A 23,381-nucleotide genomic window follows, 5' to 3' on the forward strand; every position below is an offset into this window, starting at 1 on the left:
AATCTGTACCCTTTTCTCTTTTCGCCTTTACATAGCTGATGAGAAGACGCTGCCTCCAGCACCCGTGATGCTAATTCTATCTACAGAGGGATTACTCTGCCCGTTTGCTCTGCTCAACCTAAATCCTGGGGTTAAGCAGCTCGTCTCACCCTCCACTACCCTGGCCTTGGAAGGGGAGAGACTGCCGAAAGCAGGTAAAGAATGCCAGTAAACCAGACAGATGGGAGAGCTGTACAGTGATTCCCTTTTTTTCTTTTTTTAATTATTATTATTTTTATTTTTGTATAACGATTCTATTGGAGAAATTCTATTCCCTGGTGCAGTGCTATCAAAGACTGACAACAGATATTGACACATTTGATACGTCACCAATTTGTTTCAGACGGACACTTAAGTGCAAATTTGATATTTTCTGTATCATCATAAGATTGGAACAAAAGAGTTGTGAGTAGCGATTCAGAGTGATGAGCGAAGATATTAAGACTCTTAAAAACACTTTTGATTTTGATTATTGTCATTTTTCCACTCATTTTTCAATGTAAACTGCGTTTCTTAAACCATTATTCACATACCTGCTTCTTTATGAAATGAGCTAAATGATTCTTTTAACCTGGCCAAACTTATTCACAAAGAAGATTAGGGACTTTTTCAAAAGCTCCTCTGAATTCTCACCGAAATGTGATGGGAACATATAACTGTGAGAAGTGACTGTCCCTCTTTCTAGGCTTGTAGAATTGGCCGCCGCTATTTGTATGCAAAATCCATCCATTTTCTGCACTCAAGTAATCCAACTCGGGGTCACAGGGGGGCCGGAGCCTATTTCCAGCTGTCAGTGGGGAGGCGGGGTACACCCTGGACAGGTCGCCAATGCATCACAGGGCCTCACATAGACAAACAAACAACCATGCAAGCTCACACTCACTTCTCGGGCCACCAATAACTAACGTGCATGTTTTTGGACTGTGGAAAGAGAACCTGAAGAGAACCCATGCACAGAACCCTCTTGCTATGAGGTGACGGTGCTTACCACTACACCACTGTGATGAAATCCAATAACAGTGAATTTCTTTTCTCTTCTCAGGTTCTTTTTCAACCCAACCAGCCAAAATTGCAGCCTCGGTTCCATCTGCCCCACTAGCATTCCCAAACATCGGTTTTACCTCAGCAGCAGCAGCAGCAGCAGCAGCAGCCGCAGCAGCAGCAGCTGCTTCCGCTTCCTCCACTGTCCCTTTTAGCGTCGTTCCTACAGCTCCTGTGTCGTCATCCCCATCAAGCTTTTCTTTTTCAATCCCAACTACCTGCTCCGCCACCTCAGCGCCTCCACCTTACTCTCTGGGAGGATCTGCTCCTTTTGGCTCAGGATCCTCGAGCTTTTCTTTCGCCTCCAAACCTCCCTCTGACACTCTTTCTGCGTCGTCAGCGTTTTCTGTCAGCACACCCTTCATCAAACCCCCAGCTCCAGTTCCAACACCTCAGAGCCTTGCCACTGCCTCGCCAGCTACAGTCAAGCAAAATCTGAACGAGAGGTACCAAACTTAAATATTAGATGCTCTCACTGAGATTTTGTGCATTTCATACATCTAAATGCTAATGAATACAAATCATTTAGCTGTTTCTCAAGGTTTTCAGGTGTGGAGACTCCGGCACCAGCTTTCCCCCCTAATTCCCTGCCGCCCCAATCTGTTGTTTCCAGTTCCACTGGTTTGATTGTCCCTCCACCATCAGCCACAAAGCCAGCAGCTGTATTAGGTAATGAGTTGTACCATACACTTGTTTGTATGTCTTTGCTTTTATCAAGTTATTATTGAAAGCTTGATAATTTAACTGTAATCATGTTTGTTTGCTGTTTCTCAGCCCCAGGGCGCCCAGTTCAGACCAGCACACCTCCCACAGTTGTCCATAAAACTATTCCTCCTGCCCAAGCCCGCGTTCAAACTCCACAGGTATGCGAGGCAATTTTAGCTCCCATATGTTACCTTATGTTAACTGCGTTTCTTTCAAGGATTTAGTTAATAGTTTCTCCAGAACGGTGTCGTTTGTGTTTGACTAAACGTGCTCACGGGGATTAGAAGAGTAAAGTAGAAAATTGGGTTGACAAAACTAATTGGCAGTAAATTGGCTAAGTTGTTTCTCATATGGAAAGATGCATTTATTACTACAGGGATAAATATTCAGCAGTCTAACAAGTATAATAAATGAATCACAATTTTTTTTTTTTTTTTTTAATAATAGGTATTCTTCTGCTGGAAAATACATTCAAAGAAAAAAAAGACAACAGTTATTAACGATTCTTCACACCTACGACAAAGCTTTTATTTGTCATCGCAGTTCTCAGGAGTGCTAACAAGCTGTTTGCATTTTGGGCCACTCCTCTTCTGCAGCATTCTGTGTCTTTAAGGCTGGAAAACCTCCATGCCTGTCTTGGCTGTTATGATCTGGATTGTTTCCTCCTCTTTACTTAAATTAGAAAAGAAATCTCTGTGGGTCTCCTCTGACAAAATTCCATTTGCATTGGCAACCATTGATTAGCTATTTTGGTTGTTTACCAGCTTGCGACATCTCATTACAGTGAAGCTCCCTGGCCTTGAATGTACTGTGTGGGCAATTTACCTGATGCCTGCCATCCAAACCCATCCTTCTCCCAGAAAGGGACTCTGCTATTATGTCCTTATCTTTCAGTGTTCGTCACCTGTGAGCCTGACTCTAACAACCGCTTACAATGTACAGTTTATTGTAAATTATGCTTCCATGTATCACACTGTCTCCTCCAGACTAAACATTGATCCCCTCTTTTTAATGAAGCCTTTAGCTATGACAAGGTTGCTTGAACCTGTAAGTTAAGGACAGCCAAAACAAAACAAAGAAACCCCAGCAAAGTGCATCCCCACCACGATGCTTGAGCATCAGAGTGGTGTCTTTACGGTTAAATGCTTAACTTGGCCATGACAAGTGGTCAATAATTGGTTTTCAGAAAGCCACGTGAACCTTCCACTGCAAAATACTAGTGAATAGGAGGGGTTCAGAAGGAAGATTTGAAATGACTTGATTGTGATTGATTTATCATCTCTTAATGCAGGCTGCAAGTAGCGTAAAGGCACTGGAGAAACAGCTACAGCAAAAGAAAGACTCTGATCCCATAATGGCTGGTATTTTGGAAGAGGTAAGGAATTTTATTTCGTCGTTACTGGTGAGTTATGCGTTGGGTACCTTTTCTGATTTGCACGGCATGAGCCATTAAACCAACTGTTGTAAGTTCAAACTGAATCTAATGTGGTACGATAACTTGATAACTCGGTGAAGAAGCACTTGCTGCTAAATGAAAACAGCTCGACGCGTTTGTTTTATGTGGTGACCAACGTTAAAGCATGTTAGATTTTGGGGGGTTTTCTTTAAAAGGGAAAGATGCCTCAGTCGCAGTGTTGCAGCCTACTTTCAGTGAAAATTTGCTTAAGGCTGGGAGAAAAGTCACTATATGACATCACCTGCCTGTCGACATAAATATAAGTGAAAAGACAAGAAGTCTTGCTGAGATATTGGCAAAAGTTAAGTGTGCAGTCATCATTCAGACAGAAAGTTAGAAGGGGGAACACCCCACAGCTGCCATCTTCGTACAGACCACAGGATGTGTGCTAATGTGCATCACATTTATATCTCAGTCAGGTGCTGTGTCCTCGTCTGATTGTTCTGCTGCTCTTCCCTGCAACACACTCGGCACTTTTACATGAGACTAGAAAAAAAAAAAAGATTGTGTTAGTTTGACCAACACAAGACTCTTAAAATGCATGCGAACACCTTAGTCCGGCTGAAGTGGTAAGAAATCGAGCCAGACACTCGCACCCAGATAACGTAGCTGGAGATCATATCACTCCTGCCTGTATACGCTCAGCTGAATTTCCAATGGGCCTGCGGGTTCCACAAAGTTCCTTATTTTTGCATCTTTTTATTGTATAAACCATCACTTATAAATGTATATCGATACAGCCAAAATCCAAACAAAGTTTCTCTCATTCACATTTTCTGTTTCTTTTGTCAAACGACTTGTGAGAAACCTTGCTTGAAAATCGGCCCTTTAAGCATCGACTTGCCGTACCATAAAGCTGTTTCAATAAAATCGAAGCAACACAGCGCCATCTTACAAAATCCTGTAGATGTCTGTGCGGTGCGCATGACTTTGGATCTCCCACAGAAAACGTTGCAGGCAGCATTATTGCAGCGTCAGGCATAATTCAGTCTCACCTCCCATGCATCTAATTAAATGGCCACTGAACTTTACATGTAACTGTGCTAACAGTCGAAGAGCTTTGCCTGAAATGAAAACAAGACCGTGTCGGTTTAAGTGCTCATTAAACTTTTTCGTCCGTACAGTACAAATACATTCCTTCAGATTTTGTGTGAAGCAGCTGCTGTCGTAGTTACTGTGAACATGCAAAGGATTGTAACTCCAAAACTTATTGGTGCTTAGTAATAAGTGGCATTCATTATTTGTGAATAAACACACAGTGTTAAAATGTTTCCTGAAATCCGTTTGTAATTGTTTGATGATCATGCCTGTCTGTGGCTGGCCATCAGATCGCACACTTCCAGAAGGAGCTGGATGACCTTAAGGCACGGAGTGCAAAAGCTGACTTTAAAATCGGCAATAACGAAGAAATGAGGGAGTTGAGAAAAGAGTGTGAGAACCTCCATATCTTCACCCTGGAGATAAAGGAAAGCACAGAGGTAAGACCGTGTTTTTTTTGTTTGTTTTTTTTAAACAAAATGTTCGGGGACAGCTTAGGCCATTAAGTGTTGAAAACTCACTCACCAGGTAGGACCCAACTCCCACAGCTGCCTCTTACCCAGAATAAGAAAGATTAAGAAAAAAATGACTGTTAGTTTACAATGGCATGATGGTGGATTGACATATGAGCTCCAACTTCTCTTCTTGTGACGTGGGGAGACATTAAATACATCTTCAGTGTTCATTTCTCTTCTTTTGGATTGCATTTTAACAAAAGAAAGCAGCACGAAACCTGTATTTTACTTCTCAATGTTGAAAAGTTGGCCCAAAACAGTAATTTAGACATTGCTGAATATTGACTTCAAAGTATATGTTTAAGGACTGTTATTTTTTGTCCCAAGGCCATAGTTAATGAAAATCGCGACACTGTCGAGCACAAAAACAGCGAAAATATCAATTTTTGCATGAACCTTCCCAGGATTACATTCATTTACAGTGACTTGGCTAACAAATCTTTTCAGACCTGTCATCAAGCTTTTTTTTTTTTTCACTTTATGATTCGAAGTCTCTTCATGGAGACATCGGCACACTAAAGACCGCCTTATTGGAGGGCTTTGCTGGGGCAGAAGAAGCCAAGATCCAGAGTGAGCTGAGCAAAGACAAAAATTACAGACAGTTGTTGTACAAAAGACCTCTGGATCCACGCAGCGAGGAACAACTGAAGGTGAGGAAAAGGATATACAAATGGCCCAAGCTTTGTTTGCAAATAAATAACTTAAATGAACCACTTCCGGGTTCCTCTTGACTTCTTTCTCAGGAGATTCGCAGGCTGTACCAGTATGTTACATTTGCTGTGGAGGATGTTAATGATGTCTTGGATATGGAATGGGAGAAACATCTGGAGAAGAAGAAGAAGCAGAGGTGAGTGGATATGATCACAGATAATCCTGCCAGCATTTCAAGTATGTGACAGGGGAGAATAATGATTATTGCACATCATTCATTAGGGAATTACATGTCTTCTTCACAGACACATGGTTGTGCCCGGACGGGAGGGTCTGTTCAATACGCTTTCCAACAACCTGTACATCATCAACCAGCAGAAGAACAGATTAAATCAGCTGGTGCAGGAACTCACATCACTGCGACTCTATAGCAAAACCTCCACTCCTGCGATAAAACCAAATACTGCATCAGCAACAACAGCTGGGTAGGCACTGACAAAGATGACATCGGAGTGGAGAATTGTGAAAATCTTAGGGATAAGTACACGTTTGAAACCAAGAGTTTGGAGATTTGGAGTTTGAAATGAGAATGAATAAGGTTTGGAAAGATATCATATTTTTAGACGTTATAAGTCCTAGTTTATAAGTAAATCTTGACTTAAAAAAAGCTACAGTTTAAGGGGACAGAACTGAACATATTACTTGTTTTCTTTGTACTGAAAAAGAAACGCTACAATGAATTAATTGAATGAATAGATAAGATCGAAAGTTTTCCTCAGGGGAGTAATTATTAGATGTCTGTAAATAACTTGTGTAGAAGCCTGTTAAAGATGTGAATTGTTCCCATGACTCCTTTTTCTTCGATCAGATGAGACCGTAGTGTTTGCATCTTTTAGAAAAAGGTCCTTCTGAAAGATTTTGTCTCTACTCTCCGTTAGTTTGGAAAGTGAGCTTGAGAGTTTAAAGGATGCGCTCATGAAAGCCAGGCTGGATACTACCTCTCCACAGATGAAAGCCAAATCTCCAGGTATTTTTCTCCTAGCATTTATGATACGAAACGAGAAAAGACTAAATGTTTGTTCATTTTGATATTTTAACACCAGATATTTCTGCAGCAGTCAAGTTATCACCAGCTAAACAGTCCCAGCTGCGCAACTTCCTCTCAAAGGGACAGATGCCTCCTGTGCGCTCCACTGCACCGGGTACGATGAATTTCTGGTTGCATCAAACTTTCAAATGTGCCCTAGTTTTGCTATATATGCTCAAATGATATTGAAGGTTCTCTCAGTAAATGAAGACTGTCTAATAAAGTAAAGAGTTAACATGTCAAGCCTAAGGAATGCGTCTAAAAGAAAGTACCTGTTTTTTTTTTAAAGCAAGATTTAACCTCAGTAAGATTTTGGCAATTCAGATGTATTTCTTTTCTTTTCTTCCAGCCAACCTGTCTCGTTCAGCCTTCCTTTCACCTAAATATTATGAGGACCTTGATGATGTGAGCTCAACATCCTCCCTTTCCCAGTCCCTGGAGCCCCACCCACCTCCCTTGGACCTGGAAGAAGAGGAACTGCAGCCCCTCCAGCCCCCACCTGCTGTGGCTCCAATATTGTCCACTCCCCGACACCCCACAGTTGTGAGAACCCCTTCTATCCTGCCAGGCTTTGGAGCAATCCAGTCCACCCCACTTCCAAAAATTCACTCCGTACCGAGCATGGGCTTCGGACTCAGCCCTATTGCCAGCCCTGGTAAGTAAATCATCCCAAATACTCATATGGAGATCTTAAAAGGCTAACTGAGGCAGCACACGGTTCCAAAGCCATGAAAGCTCAGAAGCATTCATACATTTCACATTAAGTAAAAATGCAGCTTCAGGACTCTATGGAAAAAAAAAAAAAAAAAAACTGCTTTCTTTCACAAATGTTGCGTTTTAGTTCCAACCAATAAGATCAACCTCAGTGGGGCTGACAGCACTGCTCTTGCCACAAAGACGGTAAAGCATGGAGCTCCACCGACGGAGAGAGCCGGTCCTGTCACCGTCTCTGCCCAGCAGGCTGCAGCTACCGCTGCTCTGCGCAGACAGATGGCCAATCAGAAGTCAGGTAGGAAGACCGCTAAAAAATTATACTTATTTTTGAACAGTTATGAATATGTGCCTGCTCACTTCAGCCGTACTGTGCGTATTGGAAGAATCTTCTGCTGTATCACATTGCTGTACCCCTTGTGAGTCACCAGGGAGAGACATAGACCTTGAAACTTGAGAATCTGACACTAACGGCTTTAAAGGATAAGACCGGTTTTTTGACATTGGGCCCTTGATTTCACATTATAGCATGATGTTCTACTCACCCCTGCTTGTTGTTGAACATTTGGAGCTGTTCCGAAGATATTCGCGAGGCGTCTGGCTGCTCTCTTGAGATATTCGGCCATGAAACGGTTTCCTATGGGCAAGCTCATACAGGCACAAACTATGCTGTTTATAATTTATTAATTACTCTACACTAGAACTGATAACGTGGAGGTGCGTCGCTTACTTAAAAAAATCCGGGTTATTGTAATTTTGATTTTTTTTGTCGTAAAGTGGGTGTTACTGACGTCATCGTCGTGCTACTACCACAGACAGCCCACAGACCTGCTGCCTATTTATTCATTCGGCTAAAATTCAAAATTAGTAACCCGGATTTTTTTAAGTAAGCGACGCACCTCCACGTTATCAGTGCTGGTGTAGAGTAATTAATAAATTATAAACAGCATAGTTTGTACCTGTATAAGCTTGCCCATAGGAAACCGTTTCATGGCCGAATATCTCAAGAGAGCAGCCAGACGCCTCGCGAATATCTTCGGAACAGCTCCAAATGACCAACAACAAGCAGGGGTGAGTAGAACATCATGTTATAATGTGAAATCAAGGGCCCAATGTCAAAAAACCGGTCTTATCCTTTAAGTGTCAACACATTACCCCATCACATCTGATAATAACTTTTCTAAGCTCCTCCAGTGTAGCTCCACCCAAGCTTGAATCGCCACAGAATCATTCGATTCGGTTTAATACCCGTGTCTTGTGTATTCTTTGTAAATATAATGGCCATGTCCACAGTCCCTTTGTGAACTGCTCTCATATGTTTCTACATTTTTTGTATTCTAGCTGTTGTGAGTACCTCCTTGACAGAGTCAACATTGAAGACTGTTCCCCAGGTGGTCAATGTTCAGGAGCTCAAGGAAAAAGGGCCACCTGTGCCAGTTTCTTCCATCATCAGGTAAAAACTTAAAGAATATACAGACTACATGCAATGCAATCTCTTTCACGAGTTGACCGTCTCTACTTTCAAATTGTGCTTGGTCTCATTAGAGGCATTCAAATCTTTTGGTTTTAGTTGACTGCTGCAAATAGTCGAGCTCAACGAATGCATTCCGAACACAAAAAGTATTCAAAATTCTGCTTTTTCGTTTTCTTTCTGTCTGTATTGAATCAAGGGATTTGCCTGGTCTGCTCTCTTGTAGATCTGTTGTGCTGCTATTAGAAATGTTGTTGAGAAGATATTCAAGAGATGACATTTTGTAATGAATAAAATGTCAGGAAAAAGTCCAAAGTTTGGTGCATGCTGGAGTTTGCTGGTCACAGAGATGTTTTGCAAGTTTTTTTTTTTTTTTTTTTGTCAACATTTTAAAAGATAGAATTAAATAGTCATTCTTTTGAGCACTGATATATATTGTATATCATATATCTGTGCATGTATCATCCATCAGATCCCTTTACTGTTTAAAATTAACTACCTTGTATGGTATTCTGGTGTTAAGTCATGTCTGCATCCACTCAGATCTATTTCTGAAAAGTGAGTAGACAGTCTGCCTCTATGACCCCTCGAGGGGTTAAGTGTTTGTTTTCTGCGTGTCACTTTGGTATATTCACTAGGTCACCGACTCTTAGCAGAAGCATTCGACCGGCCAAGGGCCGCTGTCTTTGAGCATGCAAATTTTTTTCTCCTTCAAGCATTACATCATTATTAGAATCTGGTCATTTTTACAGGGTGTTTTTCATCTGTATTCTCATTACCACAGTTGAAAATTCTCTTTGTTAATCGAATATATTGCAGGGGTGCAAATAGTAAATTGATGAGGTATTGTTTACTTCAGCAAGGCAGCATGAAGCAATTATTTTATTTTATTTTTTAATTTATTTTAATTTTTAATTTAATTTGATTGTATTTATTTATTTTTTTAAATTTGTATTTTTTATTTTATTTTTTTATTGTTAATTTTTGTTATTATTATTACTTTTCTAATAATTTAATTTATTTTTATTATTATTTATCATATGTTTTCTATATTTTTTAAAGATTGTCATTTTACAGTTGAGCATCAACATACATGTTTACGTTCAGCTTCACAACAAATGTAATATAGTGTGGAGTCCAGGCAAAACCATGTAATGAGGGCCATTCACTGGGCTTAGCCCATTGGCGATCTATTTTAATGACATCGATCAGGATGTGCATTAAGATTAAATGGGTTCTTTCCTTGCCCACACTCCACTCCACTCCACTATATTTTATGACAAGTTGCATGGAGGAAATAATGCCTGCTTGCAATAAAAACAGATAGATAAATAGTAGGTCTTGATTCTTCTTTTTATTAGCTGAGTGAGTATTTTTTAAGCAAACCACCAATGACAGAATCACTGCACTGCCCCCCTGTGGCAGAGAAAGGTTTTTACACTGCCACAGATGTGTGTCCAGGCATACAGAGATCAATGCCAGAGGCCTCTGTCAATATGCGAACCAAGACCCGAAACAAATATTCGATACTAGCTATACTTACTGTGCTGATAAATCTGCCAGTTGTCGATTTGACCGTACCAAAAGCTCTTGAGTCTGACAGAGGCTCGAACGTGGTTAGCTGAATGTATGTAATATTTCCTCTTCCATCTTGATTCTTGGTTCCCACATCAGTATTTGCTGACTGGTGCCCACTTTAAACAAGAACAGTCAAGAACATATCTCGGTGTGCTTGAGGAATCAAACGTGCAGTCTCTAAAAAAAGCCCATTTCTGTTGTCCATATATGACATGGATGTCCAGTTTATTTTCAAACACGAACACTAAATTTCACACAATGCAGCTTAGTAAAGTATTTGTGTGAATACATTCTGCTCTCCCTATCTGTTGACATTCCCCAGCTCCTCGGTGCCAGATCCCACAGCTCAGGCATTTGCAGCAGTTTCTACCAACCAAGTTAAACGAGTGAGTACAAGCTATCCTACCCTCGCAAAGCTGTCAGTCATCTTTTCATATAATTATGTTGTTGTCCCTTCTTGTTAAACCATCTTCTCCCATCTAAAGCGTTTGTATTTTTGTAATTAAGATTTTCGCGGTGCTGAGTAACATAATTGACTAATTATAATTTAATTTAAAGAATTAATTGGGTCACATCAGTCACATTTAAAGGTACATGAAAATGTGCCTGCTTTTCATTTAAGGAGAATACTGGGTTTAGATGAATGTTACATTAGAAGCTGTTTGAATAATTACCACAAACAAACACTTCAGTATATATTAAGCAGTTTCCATTCTTAATAATTCAAAATCAAGCATGTTCAGTGTTATTGCACCCCATTTTTTTTCGTAACTTTAAAGAACCTTCAAAGTGCGAAAATCCACAGATTGCTGACAGTTTGGCATCTGAAGACCGAACATTAACTGCATGGGTGAGAAATGTCTCGGCTTCCTCTCGTGTTGATGCTACAAACTGCAGTTGGCTGAGAGGGCAACTCCTCACACAAATCATGTTCTTGTGCAGGTCCAAGTTCACTTTAGAGGGACTGAGCCAGATATGCTGATCACCAAGTGCACATGTGCACATTCACTCTTGTTGCTTTTTCTCCTAATCTGCCTGCTTGGCGTGGAAGCTGTAACCTGTAGCAGCAGAATAAACTTAAGAACCTCGGTAACTGTTTGTGTTCCTCCATAAGGGGCCGACTTAAGCTATAATTGTATTGCAACCATTCTCTGCAGAATACAACAACAGGTATCCAAAAGATGACTGCTGAAAGTACATCCATCCCACAGACAAGTTTTGTGTTTGGTAAGTATTTTTGGATGCACCGTTTGTGCATATACAGTTTCAGCAAAAAGTTTCAGCCCTTCTACTCATTCAAAGTGAATGAGAAAAGATGGGTCCCAGCCTTTGCCTGCTACTGTGCAGGTTCCCTCTTTTTGTAATTCTATGATCTGGGTATACATGAACAAAATTACAATTGAGTGCATTGCCATGATGGGTATAGGTCTGTAAAACCTTTCAAACTTTTTGTCCTCAGGGCAGCCACCCAAACCAGATGTTTCTGTGGTCCCTGCTAGCTCAGTGGAGCAAAACACTAGCAAGGGTTTCTCCTTCGCTTCAGGGTGAGTTAACTTGAAGATCGCTTACTATTTGTATTGTAGATAAAACGGTACAGTAAGGATTTTATCTGTCATAAAGATACAGAGCAATAGATAATGAATCTTAGTTTTTGGTCTTTCCGAGTCTTTAAAAGTTACACCATCTAAAGGGGGTTGGGTGCAGGCTCATTGACTTTTCCATTATCATGGTAACAACTGAAGTAGTATCATGGTATTCGTACAGTAGTTTCTACCTCAGCCCCCATCCCCCTACACTGACCACACAGGTGAAGCAGGTGTGGATGGAAATGAGCAAGAAGTTGCAACACTGTATGCTGTGATATTCCAAATAATCTAGCAGTCGAAAAACACTTTTAAAATGCCACCCTCTAGATGTTTTCTATTCCACTTTGAAATATGTCACATTACATACTAAAGATTGTCTCATTGTTGTTGCGTTGTGACTTTACCGGTTGCTTTTTAGGGCGGTGGGCTTCAGTTTTTCTTCGGTCACACCAGGAGCTGGAATGTCACAAGGTAAAAACGATACAATAATGTGTTATCAAGACAGTCACTGGATGCTTGTACAGGCTTACATATATCCAGCTGTTTTCTCTATATGTCTCAACAGTTAAGGATGTGAATAAATTCTCCTTTGGGGGAAATGGAAAGGCATTGTTTGGCCAGGCTGGAGAGGAGCCATTCTCTCTGACCCCTAAGTCCACCTCCCCAGCTCTTGGCGCTGGGTCTCCCACTTTGGCTCCAAACGCATCGGGAGAAGCAGCCAAACCCACCTCCGCCACGACTGCTTTCAGGACAGAGCCACAGCCTCCAAAGACAATTGGAGGAGAAACGCTGGGCAGTTTTTCTGGACTACGTGTGGGCCAAGGAGAAGAAGCTAAGGATTCCTCCACAAAACCTGCAAATGCGTTTACCTTTGGCGACGGTGGACTTGGCATGGGCAAGGGACCGCCACAGTTTAGCTTTGGTGCAGCTCTTCAAAAGTCTGCAGAAGATTCTACGACTGCCGACTTGTCTACGGTGGCAGCCACAGGCAGTTTGTTCAAGCCTCCTGAATCAAACCCCAAGCCAGCTTTCTCTGTCCCCTTATCCAGCTCAGGTGCTTCAGCTTTGCCCACATCTTTCAGTAGTCTTCTTTCAGCCTCTTCAGAGTCATCAGAGGAACCAAAGGCTCCCCCACAACCTTCAGAACCAACACCACCACCGGAAAAAGAACCACCAATCACTGAGCCTGCTGCAGAGAGCAGCAGTCTTCCTGTAGCACCTGTCCCTACAGTGGATGCAACCACCACAGAGACTGCAGCAACCACATCAGCACCTGCAGCACCAATGCCTGCGCTTCCTTTGGCCACAGCTGCGCCTATGCCTGACCCTCCTTCCAGCATCGCTGCACAGGCCGAAGCAACCCCCCCAGGACAAGCCAGTTTACCTTCCACACTGGAAGCCACCCCAGACTCCTCTACCACTGCTGCTCCTGTGTCTTCTGCAACTGTTGCCACTGTCACACCTGTCTCCCAGGTAGCCCCAGCGGCATTCCAGGTGCCCTCTGCCGAAAAACCGGGCTCCATTTTTACCCAGTCCACTCCTGCAGTAACAGACAGCAGTTCTGTTGTAGCCACGCCAGTTGTCAACACAGCTGCCCCTGCAGCCACCACTCCCACGCCTGTAGTTGTTAACAGTGCATCAGCTACTGCTGCGAACACTGTGTTTGGGCAACCTGCTGCCCCTCCTGCTTCCTCGGCCCCAGCGTCCACAGGATTTGGCTCATCAGGGTTTGGTGCGTCAGCCGGAGCTGGTTTTGGCAAATCCATGTTTGGTACGGTGAGTGGCTTTGGCCAGCCTGCCAGCAACAGTGGAACATCTGGTGGCTTTTCTTTTGCCCAATCCACGTTTGGGGCAAGTTCAAATAGTGCAACTACTGGTGCAGGTCTGTTTGGTTCTTCTACTGCTAACAGCGCAAGTTCCTTCTCTTTTGGCACGAGCAGCGCCAACACAGCCAGCAGCACCGGCTCAGGGCTGTTTGGACAAAATACAACCCCAGCATTTGGTCAGAGCTCTGGATTTGGACAAGGATCTGTGTTTGGAAGTAACACTACCACATCCTCGTCTTCAGGATTTAGCTTTGGACAGCCATCAGGTGAGTGAGAGCTGGGCTAACTGAGTTAATTTGTTTTGGGTTTTTTTGTATACGCTATATAGTTATGTGCCATAGCCTATGTAATTATTCAGCATAATCAGTAAGTAGCGTATTTTTATAGAGGAGAAAAGCTACACAAAACTGTTAAAAAATACAGGAAAAATAGATTCTCATCTTTCCTCTCAAATTGGTGTTATCATCACTGGTTGGAGATTCATGGCCGCAAGCAGTTACATCTGACAAAGTCCAATCTGCCATTGTTGAAGCAAACGCAATCTGACAACCAATGAATTACACTGTTTATGTCTGTAAGGGCGCTGCGCATGTTGGGGTGACTGAGGCCAGATGTGGCACTGTTTCAAAGGGCATAGTCTTGCAATTGAGAGGATACCTGTTTTATTTATGGTGCACTGTTACCATGAGTGGGTGAGAGGGAGCTGTCGCATTCCCAAACATTCTCTAAATTCCCAAAGCAGTCTGGTAATGTCCATGTGGACAGCTGATGTCGGCGGATTAACTCAGCAGTTTGACTCTGCATGTCATTCCTGTCTACAGACTTAATGGGGGGTCCAAGTTTCCATTGTCAGCTCGTTCTGTTGTGTGACATTGGGGGAAGAATGGGAAGCTATGTAAATGAATGATATATCTTAACAGTGTTTGTTTTTTTTGTTTTTGTTTTTTTTTTGTCTTTTGTTTCACAGGTTTCGGCTGCTCTCCTGCCAATCCTGTGTTTGGCCAACAGTCCACCACAGGGAGCGTATTTGGACAGGTATCGTTCATTATTTGATTGATAGAACAAACTGTGAATGTTATTTACTTGAAATTGGAATGAAATTCTTATTCTTCTTTTTTTTATGTGTGACGTTTCTGTACCAGCAGCAGCCGTCAACCGGTGGGAGTCTGTTTGGTTCAAATTCAGCCAATACAGCAGGCTCATCCTCAGGAGGCTTCTTCAGTGGTCTGGGAGGCAAACCAAGCGAGGATGCAGCCAACAAGAACCCATTTGGCACAGCTGTCTCCACTGGAGGGTTTGGACAGGCCAATCAGTCTGGTGTGCTCACATGTTGCTCAGAAAAAAATCTCTTTAAACCAGCAATGACACCAAGAACAGTCCCTTGTTTGACTGCTGTTGAAATTTACATTCATCTGCCTTTGTCCTCTCTAGGCACCAGTAGTCTCTTTGGGAATAGCGGTGCCAAGGCCTTCAGTTTTGGTCAGTCCTCCTTTGGAGAGCAAAAGACCAGCGGGACCTTCAGCACTGGTGGTGGAAGCGTAGCATCCCAGGGCTTTGGCTCCTTCTCTTCGCCAACAAAACCAGGTAGACGGCACTGTCTTCCATTCTTACCATCTCATTCTTGCTGTTTTTACCCACTGTATGTACTTAGTTGTACTTTACTCTGAATTTTATGAGGAAAAATCTATCCTGCAGACTTTTTTTTACACTTGACCTGTTACCATACGCTATTCGTACTGCCTTTCGGGTAGTTATAAATTTAGTTAATTAGAGCAGCGCAAATGATCAAGCAGTATAAAAGGTTGCATTATTAGCTAATTAAAGAATGTTATAATTAATGCATATACTTGTTCATCTGATAATGGCATCTACAGTGACTGTCCTCTGCTGTGGACAATTTTTATTTAGAAGCTGTAAAAGGCTAATAGTTTAGTAGTGGCAGAAAGATGGAAATGGGCAGTTAATTGCAACATTAATTGCAATTTTTCCTGTAACAAATAGTCATCGACTAAAATGTCCTAATCGTAATATCCCGAGGTGTCTCATTTAACGAAAGAAAAGTCCTAATTTTATGTCTGGCTCTCTAAACTTGCTATGTGGTACCTTGTGAGTAAGTGCGCCTTATGCATGTTGTGTTTTGCTGCCAAGATGATCTTTTTGATTGTGCTCTTCCCAATCTCCGTAGAATAGGACCGACTCTGACACGTTCGGCAGTCCTTACTACGTTACAGTGTTTATTTGCGTCAGTCAGGCTATCGTAGCACATGCAACAGCTGTTCATGTTGCCGTTCTGCATTTTGCTGAAGGAGAATAGTAAAAACGAGTTTCACACCATCCTTCACGTGATTTAGATTACCACTTATATTCCGGCACTCCCAAGCTCTTAAATTCAGAGTAGGTGCACTTGGATGAGGAGCAACTACAACATAAAAAAACTAACTTAATGCCTCTCCAAATGTACAGCATATGTGGACTGTAAAGTGAGCTTCTTCCATGGAATTTGAGTTTTTGCTTCCACCCGAGCTATCGCTCAGTTCCACTGGGGTATATCGGTACCACTCGGCACACTGATGCCCTATCGCTGGCTTTTGCGAGGGGAATGTAATCTTGTTACATTAGCTCAATCAATTATTTACTGGGGCATGCTGCTGGCCGGGCTGTAATTTCAGCACGCTCTTTCTCTCCTGCCACTCAGAGGCTTGGAACTGGTGTGAAGTATTCATCCTGTCTGTAAGCTGTCACAGCGCGCTGTTCCAAAGTTATGTCCTCGACACCGCAGGAAACAACACACCGAACTGTTATATTCATACTTTGGTATTTTCTGTTAAAAGAAAAAAAAAAATCTTGTTGAAATATGGTTAAAATACTCACTGTTTAAGTAAATAAACTATTCATTTGGAGAGTTAATTTGCACTTTTGTGTCAGTTCAGGCTCAGACTGAATGTGGAATGTGAATTTAAATCTATGTAGAGTGACTTTTACACAGAAGTCCAAGTAGGACTCTACAGTTAGGTACTTTCTGCTGTTTACAGATGAAAGCACCACACACATGGGTGAAATGTATTATGTGACTATGCTTTTCATTATTACTTTAGGGTAACTTCCCTTTTTGTTTCCACTGTGTTCTGTTACCAAGCCTTCACCCTCTTTCCTTTTGCAGGTGGTTTTGGCAGTGCTCCAGTGTTTGGGAGTCCCCCTTCTTTCGGTGGTTCCCCAGCATTTGGTTCTGCCGCATCATTTGGTCCCAGCCCTTCTTTCAGCAACCCCATGACTTCCTCAACTAGTAAGGTGTTTGGAGAGGGAACAGCAGCTTCCAATATGGGAGGATTTGGGTGAGAATATTTACTTCAATATCACTTCCGTATCACTTTGATATCCGAGGTGGAAGTCGGCTCATGCACTCTCCCTCCCATCACTGTTATTTTATTTTAATTTGATCAACATCACTGTCATTTCTATTCAACTTCCAGCATTGTATTTGTGAGCATGTTGCTCCAGCAGTTTAATCCCATATATGTTAATTTGTCTTTTCTTTCTTCCTCTTCTCAGTATGTTTCAGTTTGATCAGAAAAGAGGGGGCACTTGGTTTAATGTAACATATTTCTCAGTACTGAATAATTGTATTTTATGTCTGAGATTGCACTCAAGTTGATTATTTGTATGAGAGTCCCTAAGCTATAATGGACTGGCTTTTTTTTTTCTACTGTATATATTAGACAGATTGGGAAATTCTTCACAGCTCCCAACTCAAATTTCTTTTTTTTTTATACAGCTGGAAATTGAGTGTTTAATCTTCTCCTCCCTCTCCTCAGTTCCGCTCTAATGATTCACTCAGCTTTATTAACCTCGTCTGTGTCCACCGTGCGTTTTTATAGCAGTAAGAATGGCTACGGGCCTAAAACTATGGATCTCTGTGCTGGTGTAGATTATTCTCCTCAGATGATCTCACTCCGGGGTCATGCTGCCTGCAGATTAAATTGACCTGCTCTCTCTATCTCTCTCACTGTTTTGCTTATACTCTTCTTTTTTTTTTCTCTCTCTCTCTCCTGGGGGGATGGAGGGTCCTGTTGAAAGGATTAAATCCGGTTTAAATACCAACCATTTAATCCCACATCAGACAAACCCAATCTAACGTATTCTATCTTGATGACATGTTTATTTGGATCTGGCTAAAGTAGGGCATCATCTTTTGTTCCTCTCGGCGTTCTTTTAGTCTGTATAGATGTCTGATTTAAAACGTGGCACCCAGCATTACGACTTCATGTTTTTGTGCGTTTATCCTCATCAGTTGAAGTCACTGTGTCCATTTGTTTTACCTTTTGGTTTTACCATGGCACACCCTCTGTATCTGCCTCTGTTTTCAGGTTTGCCTCACCCCCTAGCGCCCCCTCCTTTGGCGCTCTAGCCAGTCAGAATCCTCCGTCTTTCGGGAGCTTGGCCCAGCAGGGCACTGGATTTGGAAGTCAGCCCAGCAGCTTCTCAGGCTTTGGGCAACAGCCACAAACGGGAGGTGAGACAACTACTTAAGTTGCGTTTGTTTTTCTCCCCTCCTCATCTTCCCTTGCCAGCAAGCATTGAGTCGGATTTTGTATGTAGCAGTACACAGGAAGTGACTGCCAGTAAGTCGCTCTTCCTCCATCAGTGTTGTTTTATATCAAACCACGTTTAGTTTGTGTCTCTAAATCACTCTGAAAAAACAGACACGCAGATATTTTAGTGTTTGCTCAATTGCTAAATTTCCATTTTGATCAAATTAAGCTGTATCAATGAATAAAGATTGAAAACGGCCAATGATTTATCTCACTGAAGAAATCGCCTTTGTGTTTCGACCAAACTTCCATCAGTTTTCACTCAGCATTCCTACCGCAATCCAGCTGTGTTTGCGGAGATGATGGGCCCGCATGCTTGATCCCAGATTAGTTGGCTTGTCATCTTTATTTTACTCTTGCTCGTCTCTGTAACTCGTTCAGTCATCGTTTGCCTTTTCTCAGCAGCCGTCAGTAGCTCTGTCGTTCGTTGAATGCATAATGTACGTCCCACCATCCACTGGCCTCGCAAAGCAGACACTCGCGTCTGTGAGTTGCCAGATTTGAGACCTCTATCGGGACTGTGGTTTATCATATATCAAGTTTTTATTGCTGCTCTCATCCTATTTCTCTTTTGTCTCGATTTTGCAGGATTCTCCGGAAACACATTTGGATCCACAAACCAGTAAGTGTGGTCAATACGTCTGGTTTTGATTTGGTGTTTTTTTTTTTAATGTGAACTGATGTGTAGACAGAGCCACATTTCTGTACATCTATAGCTCATTTTGCTTTAAAGTCTACTGAAGCTCACAGCTTTTCTTCCACAACAGAGCTCCCTACAGAACCGTTCTGATTTAATATACCACATAATCTCACCTCATTTTTGTCCTCCTCTTCATCTTGTCTTTCCCAGCTCCACTATTTGACTGAACTAATATACAGTGAGTGTTCTCTCTTTTTTTTTTTTCGTCCTGTACTTTTAATAAAGTCATAACAAGAAAAAAAAAAATGACACAATAAATACTGTTCAGTCACTAAGTAAATGTACCTTCAGGTGTGTGGAGGTGTGGCTCATCGGTTCTCCCCCCCTCAAGCCCTTTGATTTGCATTCCCATCCTAATGCAGCTACTTTTTCCGTCTCTCATCCATCAGTACCACTGTCTACTTTTTTTTTTTTTTTTTTTTTGGTCTTTTTCTAACGCCGCCTCTTCCTCTATTTGCTGCTGTGTGTCACATGGCAGCCAGTGTTCCCCGGGGTGTGTTCCAGTCGAATGCGCTCTTCAGTGTGCGGGAGCGTGTGGAGACGAGGCTTAACCTATTGGACACGTTCACATGCTGTTATTAATTCCTCTCTCACTCTTATTAGCTTTTTTTTAGACTTTTCATACAGTAACCTGTACATGATCTGTCGACTGCTGCCGCATCTGAATCGCGACAAATACGCTAAACAAGAATTTTAGCTTTTGACACAGGGGAACAAATGATCTGTAATACGACAAAACCAAAATAGCAATCATCTGAAATTGTTAACTATATTATAAAGATTTATGATTTGATTGAAGGGATTTCTGGCTTTAATTAGTTACTGAATAACATGACTTAAGATTGGTTGACCATTCTTTATGGTCATTGAAACCATTTTCCTCATATAAAGGCTTTTCTTAGAGTTAAAATGATGATAGTCTCCATCCAGATGAGCGTTTTTAATGCTCCTCTAATATTCTACATATATACTAATGCATCTGGATCACATGACCATTTTGTGTACACTGTACGTGCGCATGTTTTTTAACACGAAGTACAAAAGGAGGATCTCTGTTGCAGTTGTAGTTGCACTGGCTGAGGCGGCTCAGTCAGGAAGCTGTGTGAAAAAGCCTCTTTTTCTGCCTGTCCATCGTTTTCAATCACCTGTTTGTCTCTGAACAAGACAAATAAACAAAGTCATGTTTTTTTTTTTGTTTTTGTTTTTTTTCTCCAAAAATGTGTGTCTAGTCGAGTCCTAACACTAACAATACTGCTACTGTTGTCTTTTCAAGCGTCAGACTCTCATTAATTTCTCTCTTTCTGCTCTTCTCTGTCTTTTTCCAGATCAAGTACTCAGTCGTTTGCCGGCTGGAGAAGCTAGTTTTAATAAACCTCCTTGAGCTTCTATAAATGCCACAGTGACAGTTGTACCTGCGTCAAGCCCTTCTTCTTCATTTAGTGCCACATCATGAGAAGAGTGGAACACTAAGTTGCATAAGGGTTGAAATGGTAAATGTTAAGTCATTTACAGGCATTTTCTTGACAAAAACAAAAAAATGTTCACTGTGCATTTCACAAAATATATATATATATATATATACTTTCTTGATATGCAAAAATGATTAATTTCATGTTATCTTAGGACATTAGATTCAAGTATTTTTAAATGCAGAGGCAAAATAAAAGGTATAATGAATCCTGCACTTGCAAATGCCAGGGATTTACAAACACTTTCAAGTTTTACTCTAAAAATGTCTCTATTTGATGCAGTTTTATTGGAAGCAAATGTTCCCATTGGGCTTATGTGCTCAGGTTCAGCCCAGCTGACTGTCCGTACAGCCTTCAGTAGATAAACTGTATGCCACAAGTTGTTGAAATTAAACTAAACCATCGTTTTCACTTCTGATGCAAAGAATGGTCTTTTCCAAATGATTTTTGCCGCAACGCCTTCCTTTGATGTACATTTTTACATGATAATGTAGAAATAAATTAAATTTCTCAAATTACTTGGGAGTTCTTTTGAAGATTTCTTCATCTTCACTCGTCTGAACGCAACCCTGCTAAATATCTTCCAAAAAATTAGGGAGATTTAGTTGAATTAATTGCAAACTAAAACTTGTACTGTGAGGATGCTGACATGAGCATCGCAGTGAAAAACTACCGGTTTTAGTACAATCAGGCCTCAGGCTGTCCAAAGTTAAACTCGTGTGCTTTAAATAATTGTGTTTAGATGCTTAAAATAGTCTAATCTTTGAGTCCTTTCTCATTGAGAACTCCTGAATCATTACCATGCAAATATTGTCATCTCAAAGGGTTTTCACTGAAAATCTACAGTCAGCGTTCTTCTGATGTGGGCTTTGGGTTTTGACATTATTAACATCTAAGAAATCTGATCTGAAGAAAACAGACCTTTGGTAAACTTGCGTTATCATGGTCAGTTGAACCTCAAAGCATCCAAGAAGTGACATTGACTGCAACACATTTCTGAGGTAAGGGGGGGGGGGGCGGACATTAATTCAGAAAATGAGCCATTAAGTACAACGCTCTAATGTGCGGTGACGTGAAGAACAGTGTGGCAGCATGCTTTGGGCTATGTTCGTATGGTTGAGTAATGAATGCAAAATCCTTGTTTATATGCAGCTCATTCCTCCGTCTTCAGTCCGGACTCCGTCTGCTTGCATACAGGGGTAAAGTGTGCTGTGTGAGATTGCTGATTGGGGGTATGAGGCTTGTGTCCGAGGCACAACGTTGTGGCAGGCGGCCACCGGTAGCAGAAATGAAATTCCTAGCTTATGGCTGTGGAGCATGTCACTGTCGCTCTGTCAGTCCTTATCTTGTTTCTCTTTCAAAACGTGTGGCAGAGGTCCTGGTCACTTTGAAGTGGCTTAGGAATCCCAGGGTCGTCGTATGTGACCTGTAATAGCCACCTTTATAAAGTAAAAATCCACATTTGGTTCTCAGAACTTTTAACGAGGAGCGACTGGCTTTGGTGTGCACGGGTCAACCAGCCAAAATATTATTTTTATTAAAGAGACATAGTTGCAGCATCGCTTAGCCTGTTGTGTATGTGTTCAAAAGAAGATTTTTTTTCATGTCTTCGGTAAGGAATTAGACGTGGACACATTTATAAAGGGGCACTGGCAGTCACAGAGCCCAAAGGCTGTAATGCTTTCAGCTAAAGCGGATGAGCTTATGAGATTTTCAGCACCCACTCCACAACTGGCCTCATTAAAAGCAGAGTGGTTTTTTGGTATTGTTCATATTTTTTTTGCGTTTTACCTCAGATCCAACGATATATGCAGAAGCTGAAGTACTTCTCCATGATCCCATAGATATAAAAAATTAATTAATTAAAAAAAAAAAGTCCAGAGAAAGTCTCTCAGACACTGGGGAGGTTGGCAGCTGTCTTCATGGAGTCCAGATAAAAATAGCTTTGCCCAAACCAAACACCCACCTGCCCCTCCCCCAACCACAACTCATTCTGTTTTCTCCCAGCCCCACCCCCACCCCCCCCATACAGGGATGATTAACATCTCTTGAGTGCATCCTCCTTTGCTGACATATTCATCATCACTCTGTACCACTGCACTCCACTGTGTGCGCATCTTATGAGCCTTAAGGCATTTTTATGAATAGTGTGCTCACTCCGGTGAATGCCACTCATTGCATTGACTAAAGCGTCTCCTATACAGTACATATTGCACCAGTCAGGCTGTTCAGGTCATACTGCTGTGTGAGCTGGATGCTATGCAGAGAGATGGTGAATACCAGCGTCTGGAGCAGTTAACCCTAATGGGTAATTTCGTCTGCCCAGATAATCCAAATCCAATAATCCACTGACAAATAAGCGCAAACCTTGCTTCTGATTTCAGTTTCCTCTGTGCACTGTGCTAGCGCGGTACTTTAACGGATATCACTCTTTTATATGAGGAAAAATTAGATGCACTTTGTCGACTTGACACAGATATTTCTAGTAGCTTTGTGGTGTCGGTTTTTATGACTTGAGACGGGGGAAAAAAAGTGGCTCAAAAAAAAAGAAATGCAAGGAGCTTTGTTACTTTTTTTTTTCTCGTGGCCAACTAAGTCAACACTGGCTGCAAATCAAAATCAGATTGTATGAAAGATTGAATCAAGGTACATGAGAAAACGATCCTATTTCTCAAAAGTTTATGGTCACTAGTACCAATACCTCTTCGATACAGCCTGATGTCCATTTAATAAACTGGTGTGGTTAATGAATTGCTTCTAAACGCATAATCTGTGGAATGAAAACGAACAAAAATCAGCTAAGTGTATTTTGGTCAAGGTAGATATTTTAATTATACCAAAATAAACCTGTAAGTAGATATTGTTAAAAGTCCAAATCAAGTGACATCACTTGCATCCATTTGCTATAATCTTCTATTG

General features: G+C 41.6%; 1 protein-coding gene across 9 annotated transcripts in view; it reads left to right on the plus strand.

Annotated features, from left to right (window-relative positions):
* Positions 1-20,980, plus strand: part of nup214 (nucleoporin 214) — a 29,717-nt gene extending 8,737 nt beyond the window's left edge. The window contains exons 11-37 of one of the 9 annotated variants that reach the window (XM_075456642.1): positions 36-194; positions 1,082-1,526; positions 1,610-1,749; positions 1,855-1,943; positions 3,077-3,160; positions 4,570-4,719; positions 5,286-5,444; positions 5,538-5,641; positions 5,751-5,930; positions 6,384-6,472; positions 6,549-6,647; positions 6,882-7,187; positions 7,374-7,541; positions 8,585-8,696; positions 10,615-10,678; positions 11,450-11,519; positions 11,752-11,836; positions 12,297-12,349; positions 12,444-13,970; positions 14,672-14,739; positions 14,847-15,021; positions 15,136-15,288; positions 16,865-17,036; positions 18,069-18,214; positions 18,882-18,915; positions 19,144-19,171; positions 20,319-20,980. In XM_075456642.1, the coding sequence (XP_075312757.1) occupies positions 36-194; positions 1,082-1,526; positions 1,610-1,749; positions 1,855-1,943; positions 3,077-3,160; positions 4,570-4,719; positions 5,286-5,444; positions 5,538-5,641; positions 5,751-5,930; positions 6,384-6,472; positions 6,549-6,647; positions 6,882-7,187; positions 7,374-7,541; positions 8,585-8,696; positions 10,615-10,678; positions 11,450-11,519; positions 11,752-11,836; positions 12,297-12,349; positions 12,444-13,970; positions 14,672-14,739; positions 14,847-15,021; positions 15,136-15,288; positions 16,865-17,036; positions 18,069-18,214; positions 18,882-18,915; positions 19,144-19,156 (4,844 nt within the window). In that variant the 3' untranslated portion in view covers positions 19,157-19,171; positions 20,319-20,980. The remainder of the gene's footprint in view (positions 1-35; positions 195-1,081; positions 1,527-1,609; positions 1,750-1,854; positions 1,944-3,076; positions 3,161-4,569; positions 4,720-5,285; positions 5,445-5,537; positions 5,642-5,750; positions 5,931-6,383; positions 6,473-6,548; positions 6,648-6,881; positions 7,188-7,373; positions 7,542-8,584; positions 8,697-10,614; positions 10,679-11,449; positions 11,520-11,751; positions 11,837-12,296; positions 12,350-12,443; positions 13,971-14,671; positions 14,740-14,846; positions 15,022-15,135; positions 15,289-16,864; positions 17,037-18,068; positions 18,215-18,881; positions 18,916-19,143; positions 19,172-20,318) is intronic. The other 8 variants (XM_075456637.1, XM_075456638.1, XM_075456639.1 and 5 more) reach the window with 8 other exon arrangements.
* Positions 20,981-23,381: the final 2,401 nt, after the last annotated feature.

The sequence above is a fragment of the Odontesthes bonariensis genome, chromosome 22 (genome assembly GCF_027942865.1).
Source record: "Odontesthes bonariensis isolate fOdoBon6 chromosome 22, fOdoBon6.hap1, whole genome shotgun sequence".
NCBI lineage: Eukaryota > Metazoa > Chordata > Actinopteri > Atheriniformes > Atherinopsidae > Odontesthes > Odontesthes bonariensis.